We start from the raw sequence: 13,852 nt of genomic DNA on the forward strand, positions 1-13,852 counted from the left end.
AACCACGCGTTACTCCCACGTGTATGATGTTTAATTGCGATGAAAGAAAACATCAGCCAGCTTCAGTATGTTTTGTCGTTTGATCATTAAAGTTGGTAGGGAAGTTGGTCATCATTCACAGATGACCCGTATGGATTTTAAGATCAGAAGGTCTAAGGTCACTTACAGAATGTATGAAGGGGGATATTTCGTGTTCTACGAACTTTTGTTCATAATATACACACTGTGCAATTTTTGTGACCTCGTGTACATAATTTTTTTATGTATGATCGCCACAATACGTAACTATGCAAGATCAAAGGAAGTTAGAATTCTTTTTTCCGGCATAAGATATGACCCTTCCTTACTTTTTATACTGCACACATATTTCAAAAGTTATGTAACTTCAGTTACTGACTTTAACAAAAATTCTACTGCCGGTGTATAAATATTCAACTTGTACTCGTATGTATCCTTAATTAGTCGTACCCATTATTGTATGTATGCGTCTACCTCGAAAGAGTTGCAAAGTGTACACAATTATTGCCATAAATATTACAAATACATGTATCTTTATAAACATAAAAGCGTATTTGTGTGGTTTTGCTAGAGCTTTTATGTAAACCCGTACATCAGCTCTTTTAAACGTGCGTATGAATTGGTAAAATCTGATACGACACGCAATAAGGTTATTTTTTCTTCCGGGTAAATATTTAGTCAGTCAAATAATGCGCAGTTCGTTGTTAGTGTAGCAAGGCTTTGTGGATGCTTTTATAGACAGGTAAATATTAATATTAGATTCATTGTTTAGTTTTCAATAAACTAACTTCGTAGTCCCTTTTTGTTTTTGCATTTACGCGAAAAGGCGAAAATTCGTCAGAATTAAGGAAAATCTTTGATACTTGAACTGTGGTTAAGCCTCCTTTTTGTCGCGTTTTCATTTTCTGCATTTCCGCTTTGCCGCCCCGAAACAAGAAAACAATTCTGAGGGGGGTATGTTGCTATTGTTGTTGTAGCAGTATCTGATTTTTCGGATAACACCAGCGTTCTCTGGATCATTTCATGTTTTTATCTAATGTCTATATACGAGGGTTGTTCGGAAAGTTTTGAGACTGGGTCAATATTTAGCGTTGGAAAAGATAAAATCAAACAAGAGTTTACTATGTATTACTTTAATACCTCATCTATTATAGTGTAAAATTTCATAACAATAGCTTCATGTATACAAAAGCTACAAAGCGTTAGGCACAGACACTACCGGTGACCCGGCGCACGCAACGACGTTATCCGACGTTGCCGTTATTTCCAGAGTTTAACGTCACCGTAGAAAAGTCAACTGCTACTCCTTTTCAAAGTATCTTCCTTCACAACGTACACATTTCTCATGCCTCGTAACCCACTTGGCGAATACATTTCTATACCAGTCAGATTTAAATGTTGCAATAATGCTCATAACTCTAGAGCGCAGTTCAACTAGGTCCTGAAACCGGATTCCTCGTAGTTCGGATTTGATGGCCGGAAAAACGGAAAAGTCCATTGGGGCCAGGTCGGGTGAGTAGGGTGGGTGGGCGATGCGGTTAAACCCGAGAACATCAAGTTCCAGAGAAGTGGCAGATGCTGTATGCGCAGGCGCATTGTCTTGATGTAGGTAGATGTTCTCCAGATTCGCAAGCATTTCCGGCCGCTTCTTACGGATAGCGTTGATCAGTTCCCGTCTGATTACCTTAAACAGAAATATCGGAGCTCGTACTTAATACAGATACAGGTGAATTAATTTCAAATAATTATTTTAATAATTAAGTAAGTAATCAATTTAATTATCTATATTATTTATATATCTATTTTTAATTATTTTCATGTTAAATAAAGTTAACATAATTACTCACCCTGCAGTTTCTGTTGGCGTTTTCCCAAGATTAACGCAAAACTTAATAAAAACACGCTGTTCCTCTTTTGGCGGTGTTTCCATAGTCGTTGTCTTGTCGCGCGCGTATTGCTATAATGATCTGCGGTAACGGCTTAAACAACTAGCGGAAATGACGTCCTTAAGTTGGAAGTGACGTCATAAAATTTTCGTGACGTTTGGCGCAATTTTAGGGGCTCTTTTTATTCAGTAAGAAAACTTATAACAAGAAAATAGTCCGTGCGCCAGGATGCGTAGACAGGTGTTGCTATGGAAACGATTATATGCCGTATAGTAACGTTACAACGTTTTAAAGACATAACTCGGATAAATAACATATTAAGCTATAATTTGTATTAAATAATATTCGCAGCTGTAATTAGAAACAGAGAAAATCATATTGTCTCAAAACTTTCCGAACAACCCTCGTACTGTCTAGTCAAATTTTCAGCTTACGTGTCTATGTTTGAATGAGTTATATTAAATGGCATATCATTAACGCAGCCGGTAAAAGGAAAATGGCTTTGTATAAACCCCTAAAGGACCCCTGTTTTTATTTCACTATTTGAAGCATTATGTTCATATCTGATAAAATCTTTCCACTTTTAATTTGATTAGACAAATCTTAACTAGTATTCGTTTGAGCATTTGTACAATGTTAACTTAATATGTGATAATATGTCATGGTCAACCAAATCAAATACCGTTTTATATCTAAAAATACTAGACCAACTTAACGACCATAATCTTAATTCCTAGGGAAAGAATTCTGTATGACGTATTAGAGCTGTTTAACATGAATGATCTTTTCCTAACCTGACTGATTTTAATTTATGGCATTAGTTTAATATAGTCTTAATTATATTATTATGATGCAATATGCTTTATAAAAAAATTATATGGTATGCAAAATTTATAAGGTCTGCACTTTTGACCACCATTATCTAAAATAGGAACAAAAAAATGCTTCAAAGAGGGTATATCTTCTTCAAAAGATTATCACGATACGCAGCCTATATTATCTTTTCCAATGTGCTTTTTTATATTCAGTTTTTACTTGGGAGGTATTAATTTTAAACAAATATAGGTCCTCAGGGTTTTTTTTTACTCAAGTGTTCCATATAGTGGCCGGTAGCGATCATTTTAAAACTCACAAGAAATTTTATCGTTCTATCATAAAATGTCGGGGGCAAAAATTACAAACACGCAAAATTTTGCCGAAATGTCGCGAGGAAAGTATAAAACTCAATAGTTTATAACAGTTATATGAAAAGGGATTTTGACTTCATTGGCAGGTAACGTCCATGGTTTGTTTGACTCTATATTGTATCCCTCGTTTGTCAATAGAAGTCAATGGACAGAAAGAAATCCGCGACATTTTTTTGCAAGTGTTGTGGAAATTTTATGAAATGTCGGGGGGGAAAGTGTTTGCGACTATTTGTTCCTTAACAAGGATTTCGCGGCGAGTACTAGTAATTTCAGCCGGGGCTTAGTGCTCAAACTCAACTTTTTACGAGGTATGCATCAAAACAAAATACCACAGGTTATAATGGCCGTATAATGCTTCCTAAAGAAGGTTTATGTTTGCGGGCTTAGTCTTCTTTGTAGACAGAAACTGACGCGGTTTCCTTCGTAAAACTCGACTTTTAAAAGGTCGATACTCTCTATAATCCGCGACATTTTATACAATATCGACATAAAATATCGTGGATTTAAAAAATGCCGCGACATTTTATAAACTGACGGTTAAATATATCGCGGCTTTATACTAAACTCTAACGGCCACCATACTACTACCGAGTATTTATGATATGCTTAAAGATGCTTAAATATGCTATTATTATAAAATACGAGGAATAACTTAACCTTATAATCTGTATTCTTTGAAATTGAATTGCTAGTATAATATTTAATGCTTTCTTTAACTATACTCGGATTCTTCGTATCACTGAAAGCATTACTGAAACAGTTGTTGCTGCTGCTGCTGCTGCTGCTGCTGCTGCTGCTGTTGTTGTTGTTGTTGTTGTTGTACAAAGTGCTCAGATGTAAGCTTTTGTAATGGCAGTGTGTCCGTCGTCCATCGTTGGCTCGCGGTCAATCGCCGGTCTTTCGCTTGTAGCATTATCAAGCAGATCTCTAAAATGTTATATAAATCATGCCCTAAGTACCAAAATTGACTGCACTATTTGGGATCACTTATTTTATAAAGACTTATAGAAAATATAATAACTCTTAAGACTACTTCTCAGAAACAACAATTTCTAGATTTAAAACATATAGCAACAATCATAACATCATCTTTCACAAAAGTTATACAAATCGTTTTCATGGGGTCAGAATCGTTCCATCACAGGGATTACATAGTTTATATAAACATTTATAGGAAAATACATTTAATTATTCTTTTGTGAAACTATGCTGTCAATATTTGGCATGTTATGGATGACCTCTACAAAAAGACATACCCCTGCGGCGGTCAAAAATTGTTCTGAATTTGGGTCACTTAATTCATAGACTTGTGCAGTAAATCAGTTTAAAAGATATTCTCTGACAGTCCAATGCCGGGAGCTTAGTTATTGTGCATGAAGAATCACCTTGAGGTCCTCTATAAAAGTTTGACTATGTCGTCCCTTTGTGCTTTTGCATGTTGGTATTTTGTAGAGAAAACAAGATTGCATTTGTGAAAAAATTCTTTGCCCTCGAATTATACAAGATTAATAAGTAAGAAAAGAAGTAGTTTATTTTGGGGTTCTTATGAACATATTGGATGAAGGTCACTTAATCAAATATTTTGTCAACTATTATCTGCGATAAAACTGTACATATGGTCCATAGTTCATAGCTGTATCTAAAATGAACAAAAAGGTATGTCACAAGGTCAAAATAAATATCAACTGATATCAGTGTTCATTTTTTATCTTAAACCATGGGTCAAATTTTAAGGCTGTATTTCAAAAAGCAAACAATTTCTACTTAGTGCATATAAGAAACACTAAGCCAGTCTTCCCAACCCCAACTTTGGGCAAGGCATATTTTAATCCCTAGGCAGAGGCGTACCTCGACTTATTATGAGTGTACGCCGAGTGCCGGTTTTTTGGCCGAAGGATCGCCAGAGACTTATATATCAAATATAGTAATGTGCTATAACTAAGGATTTAGGGGATATTTTAGCTAATTGTACTACTATTGTCTTTATCTATAGTGATGAAAATAACATCAAGTATATATATTGAATGTAAGAGAAATAGCACGAAGTCTAACGTGTATACAGTTTTAAATAGTTCAAAAGGTATTTGCTTTTAGAAAAACAAAACATAGCCACGTGTCTGTCTTGTTAAAAAGATGGGTTTTATTTCCTTTTGTAACAAGTTTAGTTTTTTCTTTGTTATTTTTCTGGTGTTTCACCATAACTTAACGTGAGATTTAAGCAAGGAAAATATGCTTTTAAATGATCTGTATGACTTTAATACAAACACAACAGCTTAAATGTTTAGTGTAACGAAAAGTTATCGTATTCACAGCTAAAATGTAGTATCGCACGATCATTTAGCTTCCTTAAAATATGTTATAATGCGTATTATGTCAATGTTGTAGACAATTAATATTGTCTTTAACATTTTTGTTCTCAACTCTAGTCTTTCAGTTTCCATTCAAAATATTTAAGTTATTTCATTACATCAAAAAGAAGTAAAAAAAAAACTTACGTGAATGTTATGGTTATGTGTAAGGATCTTTTTTTTTATTATTTAAAGGGTACTTTGAATAAAGTTTGTTGTAGTAGTTGTTGTTGCTGTTGTTGTTTTCATTACATTTGTTAGGAGTTAAAACGTTATGTCCTTATACTTGTGCTTTAATAGTAATAGCCATTTGGTTTATTTTCTTGTGATATCAGCAATCCCATTATCGCTCGCTCTAAATAAGATCTGCTAGAGGCAGACTCTTCAATTAAATAATTGTCTTTTAAATTTATTATGAATGTTGATATCATTTTATGCAATAAATGTCGGTCCGTAGTCATGCATAAATAGTAGTGTAAAACAATCATGATTTTAGCTCAGTTGACTCAACGAACGACAGAAGCATACTATATATTTCATATTTTCATTTCATATATATTTCATTATTTACAGAAGTATCATGGCATGCTCTAAAATAGACGTAGAACGAAACAATCTAGTTGTGGCTGCCATCGATTTTGGAACAACGTACACAGGATTTGCTTACTCATTTAAAAAGAATCCGAAACAAATTTTAACAAGTAAATGGACTGGTGAAAATGTACGAACAGTTACGGACAAAGCACCAACATGTGTACTTCTTTCACCCGACCAAAAGTTCATTGCCTTTGGATTTGAAGCAGAGGAAAAGTATAAAGATATGCTGGAAGAGAATGTTGAGAGAAGAGAAGAATATTTCTTTTTTGAACGATTTAAGATGAGCCTTTATCAGACAAAGGTTTTAGAACTTTAAACTACATTTAAATTAAAAAGATGATAAATTGCCAACATATTGCTGAAAAACAAATCCTCTTGATAAATCTTTTAAAATCTTTACACCAAAAGATTAACATAGCGTTGAATGTCATAAACTTAAGCAAATTAACTATTGAAAAAAAAATATAACATTTCTACTGAACTATTTGCTAAAATGCAAAAAAATGCAAATGATGACTCATAAAAATTAACAAAGATTACCGTTTTGAAAATTGTAATAAGACACCAAAATAATAAAGCTTTGATAAATATAAATATTTGAATTTTTAGACTTAAGTGTTTTTAAATATATTCAGGTAATTAGGGGATCGTTATTATATATATATATATATATATATATATATATATATATATATATATATATATATATATATATATATATAAGCAAAAACGCTAATTTAAATTTGCCGTAGCTTTCGGCCTTGCGGCCTTCTTCAGCAGCATTTATTCTACATACAAATATGTATATTGTATGTAGAATAAATGCTGCTGAAGAAGTCCGCAAGGCCGAAAGCTACGGCAAATTTAAATAAGCGTTTTTGCTTATATACGGCAAGTTAGAGATTTTACTTATTATATTATATCATTAAATAATAACGATCCCCTAATTACCTGAGAGCCGTTATTATTTAATGAATATATATATTAATATTATAAATATTATATCATTAAATAATAACGATCCCCATAATTACCTGAATATATTTAAAAACAGTTAAGTCTAAAATGCAAATATATATATATATATATATATATATATATATATATATATATATATATATATATATATATATATATATTGCCTGAAAATTTCATTGTAGCCAGTAAACAAAAAAGTACAAATTTTAATACAAATGAAAGTACGTTTTCTCTGAGAACAAAAAAAACATGACAAAACGATGGCGACAATACGACAGATGATGGCAAAGCCAACAGCACGATATTGACAGTCCATCGGACTGTTGAATTGTCACCATCCTATAACCATATTGTCACTGCCGTACTGTCCCCATCGTACTGCCGTACTGTCCCCATCGTAATGTCGTGCTGTCAACATCGTACTGTCCCCATCATTGTACTGTCGTACTGTCACCTTTGTACTGTAGTATTGTCAACATTTTACTGTCGTATTGTCATCGTATTGCCATACTGTCAACATCGTAATGTCGCATTGGCATCATCTTATTGTCGTATTGTCGACATCGTACTGTCGTAATGTCAACATCGTACTGTCGTACTGCCAGCGTACTGTCGTACTGTCACCATCGTACCATCATACTGTCGTATTGTCACCATCGTACTGTCGTACTGTCACCATCACACTGTCGTACTGTCACCATCGTACTGTCGCACTGCCATTATCGTAATGTCGCACTGTCACCATCGTACTGCCGTACTGTCACCATCGTACTATCGCATATAAATTGTATTACGGTGTTCCGTTATGGCCAACGCGTTTTCTCTGAGAACGAAAACACCTTATTTAAGTAATAATTCAGGTTCGCTTAAATTCTGTCATTTCAAATTTGTACAATGCTGAAAAAAATTATCAATCAATCAGAATCTGTTTTAATAAAACATTTCATTTTCAGAAATTAAAATTGGATACAAAACTTTCCGACGTACATGGCAAAGAACTCGCAGCTCTTCAAGTTTTCACAGCTGTCATAAACCATATAAAAGAGAAATTTTATGAAGAAATGAGAAATTCCCGTGCCGGATTCGACGAAGATAATGATGTCCAATGGGTTTTAACTGTCCCTGCGATATGGTCCGATTCTGCGAAACAGTTCATGAGAAAAGCCGCGAATGAGGTAAAACTACTGAAAACGTTGTTGTTAAGGCAAAAACATATACAAAATGTACATTTTTTTTTTTAATTTTTGAAAACAATATTTAAACTTCTTTGATTTGAACTATTATGTACACAATGAATTGCTTGTATTGGTATAAGATTAAAAATAACATCACTATGTACGTCAAGTATCGGCGGGATTTAGACTTTAATAACACTAAAATAGGTTCTACAATATATTCATTCTATAAAGAATAAAACCATGCTTTGTTAAAGAAGACGACTTGATAAATATAAAAAGTATTTCTATAAAGAAATGACAGACAGTTAACTTTGAATATAATGAAATATGTTATCGCTTCGAAAGCAAATCAAGGAGTGGTAAGTTACTAAGAAATGTTAAAGCTTTCCAAGGACCAGATCAGCTAGAAATAACTACCATACAAAATCAATCACACATCATTGAACTTGCAAAATCCAGTTCAACCACCCATAACTAAAAGAACAATAGACAACCATGAACACTTATCACTTTGACATCACAATCAGTTCTTTGGTCTAGCCTTTAAAAGAAATTTCGGTAAAGAAAGAGAACTTGATTATTTTACATCTTATTATATAATAGTATGCACAAAATGTGTTGGGGCGTCCATTGCCGTGTGGTTAAGGTCGATGACTTCAAACCACTTCCCTTCACAGCAGCGGGTTCGAATACCGACAGGGACTTTGGATCCTTTCATATGAGGAAGCTGTCCAACTAGCTTACTGAACGTCGGTGGTTCTACTCGGGTGCTCTTTATGCTCGGAAGGGCACCTTGGGTCTTCTTTCACCATTAAAGCTGGAACGCCACCATATGACTTTTACAGTTTCGGTGTTACGTTAAACCCAATTAAACACACAAACAAATTGTTTCGCTTGTAAAGCTGGTATGATATTAAGAATAACATCAGAATGTACGTTATTTGTAATCAAATGGTTGAGTGCCTAGTTTCGTATTAATTTTAGGCCGGGCTAAATAATGTAAAACTTATTTTGGAACCAGAGGCTGCATCTCTTTATTGCTACGACGAGAATTTATGCAGAATAGCAAAACTTGATGGATCAAATGACTTCGACAAGTTTCCAGAAGGCATGAAATACATAGTTGCTGATTTAGGAGGTAATAATCAGTATAATCTTTGAACATTTCCAGACTAAATAAGCATTAATTTACTGTAATGTTCGAATTTCCATTCTGTAAGTTGGTGAGAATGTTTGTTTGAAATTATTCCAATGCATTCTGTGAAATGATATAATTTTGACAGAAAGTTGATACATGACTTTTTTGTATTTGTGTAGGTGGGACAGCTGATCTTTCTGTACATGAAATTTTATCTGACAGGAATCTTAGAGAAATCCATAGGGCCGATGGAGACGCTTTAGGTGGTATGATGGTCGATTTAGAATTTTTTAAGTTCTTTGAAGATATATTTGGATCAAATGTTATTCACTTATTTTCAAAAAGATATCAAAATCGTTTGATGGAGATTCGAGAAGTCTTTGAAACAAAGAAAAGGACATTTAAATTCAAACACTCTGATGTTATGAAAATAAAGCTTCCTATAAGTGAATTAAATGAAGTAATAAAGGAGACTGAAGGACAAAACGCCGAAACAATGATTCAGAAAGCTTCTAAGGTAGATGGTTTTGAATCCCTCATATTGAAAAGAGATAAATTGTACTTTGGAAAAACTATCATGGAAAAATGTTTCTCAAAAGCGATTGAAGGGATCGTTCAGTTTATCAATAAAATGAGAGAAAACGATGAATTGGGGGAAATCAACCATTTGCTTTTGGTAGGCGGTTTTTCCGATTCTACTTATGTCCAACAAATAATCAGGCAGAAAGTTCCGGGTGTAAGAGTTATCATTCCATTAGAACCATCCCTTGCTGTACTGAAAGGAGCTGTTATTGCAGGGCACAATCCAAAACGTATTACAGAGAGAATCGCCAGATATACTTACGGATTTTCACTTGGAAGGCCATTTAAGCAAGGGGAAGACCCGGAGGAATTAAAATTTGTTGAAAATGGAATGGAATATTGCAGTAGCGTTTTTGATAAGATGATAACAAAAGGTGATATACTCAAAGTTGGAGATCGTTTCGGTACACCATGTCTTCATACTTTGAGCAAATCGATCATCCCTGAAATTCTAATGAAATTATTACCTATTTTTGCTGATGTCTATAGGTCCGATGAGAAAGATCCAAAATACACAGGAGAAAAGTACGACTGCGAACGTGTAGGTATATTAATGATTCCACCGCCACCTTCTGGTTGGCCCCCTATTTCGTTTCTTGTACAAGAGCTTGTAGCTGGAGAGGCAGAGTTTACAGTTCGTGCATACAATATAAACTCCATGACGTGTATTGAAGGACAACTTGATTTTCTACATTCAATTCCTAGGCACTGATCTTTTTATTTTCAGATTTCAAAGTTGAAATTGTAAATCATTGCATGTCTATTTAAAGATTTCTTTTGCAAGTTTAAGTAAATGTCATAAGTTACATATTACTGTTAGTGCAAATAAATTAGTTCCTTTAAATTGAACATGTAAATAAATCTTTAAATTGATTTTTTTTTAAATCAGTCCATGAAAAAAAAATGTTTTTACGGAGAGATGTTGGATTCCAAGTGTTCAGTTATGTTTTAGATATAGTCGATTAAGGAGGTAACTTGTCAAACGAAGTGGCATCATTACTACACTGTACATATTTTAATGGGATTTGTTTTGTGTGTAATATATATAATTGCTTATTGACACTTTCTTCATTTATAATTTATAATGGTCAGTGTGAATAGATAAATTGGCAATTACATTGAAATGTGATATTAAAGTATGTTTAAAGATAGAATATCTTCATGTTACAAAATTGGATTGTACAAAATATAAATATAAAAAAGACAATTATTATGCATCTACAATATTTGATGAAGTACTATAATAATCAAAACAAAAATAAAACACCAAACAAAAAAGTGCACATGTAAGAACAGTTAGTGGAATATATGCACTGTTTCTTCATTTGTACTATAGATAATCATGTTTATCTGCTACATAATGTTTGCATTCTGCTCTTTGGTTATTGTGCCCCCACTTTGCTGGCGGGCATTTAGATTTACCCTTGTCCGTCCGTCCTTCGGTCCGTCCGTCCGTCCGTTCTCTTTTGTGTCGCACGTAACTCAAAAAGTATTTGACCTAGAGTCATTAAACTTTACAGGAATGTTGATCAGCATATGTAGTTGTGCACCTGGGTATTTTCGTCTGGATATTTTTAGTATTTTTAGAGTTGTTGCCCTTGACTTAGTAAAATTTTGCAATTTTTAACTTGTGTCGCATGTAACTCAAAAAAGTATTTGACCTAGAGTCATAAAACTTTACAGGAATGTTGATCAGCATGTGTCATTGTGCATCTGGGTATTTTCGTCTGGAAACTTTTAGTATTTTTAGAGTTATTGCCTTTGACTTAATTTTTTTTTTGCAATTTTCAACTTGTGTTTGACATAGAGTCGTTAAACCTTACAGGAAGATTTTTCAGCATATTTTGTTTTGCACCTGGGGTTTCGCTTGTGGATTTATCCAGTATTTGTATAGTTATTTCCCTTGACTTTGTAATGTTATTATGTTGTTATTTGTTCCTTGTGTGCTTGAGTTAGAATCAACCAACCAACTTTACAGGAATAATGATCAACATCACTAAATTACAGGTATAATGATTTCCATCACCTGGGACTTTGCATGTGGATTTTTTTAGTTTTGTTAGAGCTATTGCCCTTGACTTACAGTAGTACAAATTTGCAATTTTCAACTTGTTCATGCATAGCTCAAAAAGTATTTCACTTGTAAGCCTGAAAGTTTACAAGAATGTTGGTCAGCATGTGTACTTATGCACCTTGGGGTTTGCTTGTGGATTTATTCAGTATTTGTAAAGTTCTTGCCCTTTACTTAGTAAAAGATTTTTAGTTTTCAAAAAATATTTGACCTAGAGTCATAAGATTGACAGAACAGTGGTGCGGTGGGGGCACCCGTGTCCTATGGACACATTTCTAGTTTTTAACTAAAGAAGCCGTAGTTAAAACCTTGTAATTTATCTGTCTGACCATCAAAGAAATATAGCATTGATTTATTGACTTTGTCTTGTTATCTATTCATCAGCTTAGATATTATTGATTAATTAAAAGTATTATTGACTGTTAACTAATAGATAAAATAGAACCGGTAAGCACGACAAACATCGTGTAGTTGTAAATTGTTACATGCTAAGTTGACTTTGCCTGTTTATGGACGGTAAAAGGGAGTACATGTAGGTGCAAGTTTTCGCCCAAGCATCCTAGCTTCGACTAAAACAGAATCGAACTTGGCTATTTGAATGAAACTCCTTCATGTCGTTCGATATAAAGCTTCACATTAAAGTGTCACATTGAAGGTTCCTTGATTACTATAGTATAAACAACGTTTATGTGACATTCAAATTTGGGAAGTAAATATGAAATCTACGAAATAGAGATAAATAAAGAATCCCAGAATAATGCCGAAAGAAAATGAAAATTTTGCACGCTCGGTTAATTCACGGATGGTACTTAAAAGCGTAAGCTACCGTCTATATTCCCTTGCGGACGAAAATTGGTGAAATTTTGAATTTAGAATAATCCGCAGATGTGCTTATACGGCGGCAGACTTAGGAACATTATTTTGCAAAAGGAATGCATTCAATTACCATTACGTTGGGGTTTGGTGCAGTATCAGTACCCATGAGTACCAGTGCTATTATTTGATTTTGGGCAAGTATTTAATGGAGTACATTACCATCACTTGGACCAAGTAATGCAGTATCATTACCATTACTTTTAAGCATAAGACAATTTCTTTTTTGCCAAGCTAAGATGTTTTGTAGCTAATATTCACAAAAAATCAAACTAATCATGTACATTTGTATACATAATTATATTATTAAATGTTTTAATATATGAGGTCCAGTGCCTCTGCAAATTGCTTGAAATGATCACATTCAACCGTTGAGAGTGGTATAAGGTCGGCAGCTATATAAGAAATTAAAGTGTTTATGGCTTTTAACTGCTTAGGGTTGTTTGGAGTATACTTTTTTGAAGATAAAGAGGATACTTGCACAAATGTTGTGATTTTTGCTTGATTATCTGTCTTCTTTAAAGGCGACCCAAAATATTCATCTCTGTGTTTTACCTTTGAAAAATACAACCAAACTGAATTTACATAAAATTGTATTTTAAGTTTTTACTTAAAATTGTATTTGAAGTCAGTAATAGTGACTATGCATTTCGTGATAATTAGTCTGGCACATGGCAGCTTGACATAATGTAACAATGAAATCTCCAAAAAGGTGCTAATGTGCCCAATGGTAAAACAAAAGTGTCAAATTGTAATTTTATCTTGCATAAAGGGTTATTGTAAGTAATGCAAAGTAATGCATAGAAATACACCTTCCTTACTTGAATTTTGCATTCAAGTACCTTTACAAGTAATGCAAATTGACATGCAGTATCATTACATTACTCTCAAGAAAAGTAATGCATTTTTTTCTGCATTACCATTACGAGTGTCATTACCCTTAAGCCTGTACGGCGGTTACCATGTAGCTTTCGTGCCATTCCATGAATAACGGTC

At 33.6% G+C, this 13,852-nt stretch overlaps 1 protein-coding gene across 2 annotated transcripts in view; it reads left to right on the top strand.

The window, feature by feature from the left end:
- Positions 1 to 11,705, top strand: part of LOC132744457 (heat shock 70 kDa protein 12A-like) — a 51,197-nt gene extending 39,492 nt beyond the window's left edge. The window contains exons 1-5 of one of the 2 annotated variants that reach the window (XM_060733176.1): positions 632 to 760; positions 6,013 to 6,337; positions 7,968 to 8,189; positions 9,177 to 9,330; positions 9,510 to 11,705. In XM_060733176.1, the coding sequence (XP_060589159.1) occupies positions 6,020 to 6,337; positions 7,968 to 8,189; positions 9,177 to 9,330; positions 9,510 to 10,624 (1,809 nt within the window). In that variant the 5' untranslated portion in view covers positions 632 to 760; positions 6,013 to 6,019 and the 3' untranslated portion in view covers positions 10,625 to 11,705. Of the gene's footprint in view, positions 1 to 631; positions 761 to 6,012; positions 6,338 to 7,967; positions 8,190 to 9,176; positions 9,331 to 9,509 lie in introns of those variants that run through there. The other variant, XM_060733177.1, reaches the window with a different exon arrangement.
- The last annotated feature ends 2,147 nt before the right edge of the window (positions 11,706 to 13,852 follow it).

This window comes from Ruditapes philippinarum, unplaced genomic scaffold (genome assembly GCF_026571515.1).
Source record: "Ruditapes philippinarum isolate M1 unplaced genomic scaffold, ASM2657151v2 ctg2861_1_1_1_1, whole genome shotgun sequence".
NCBI lineage: Eukaryota > Metazoa > Mollusca > Bivalvia > Venerida > Veneridae > Ruditapes > Ruditapes philippinarum.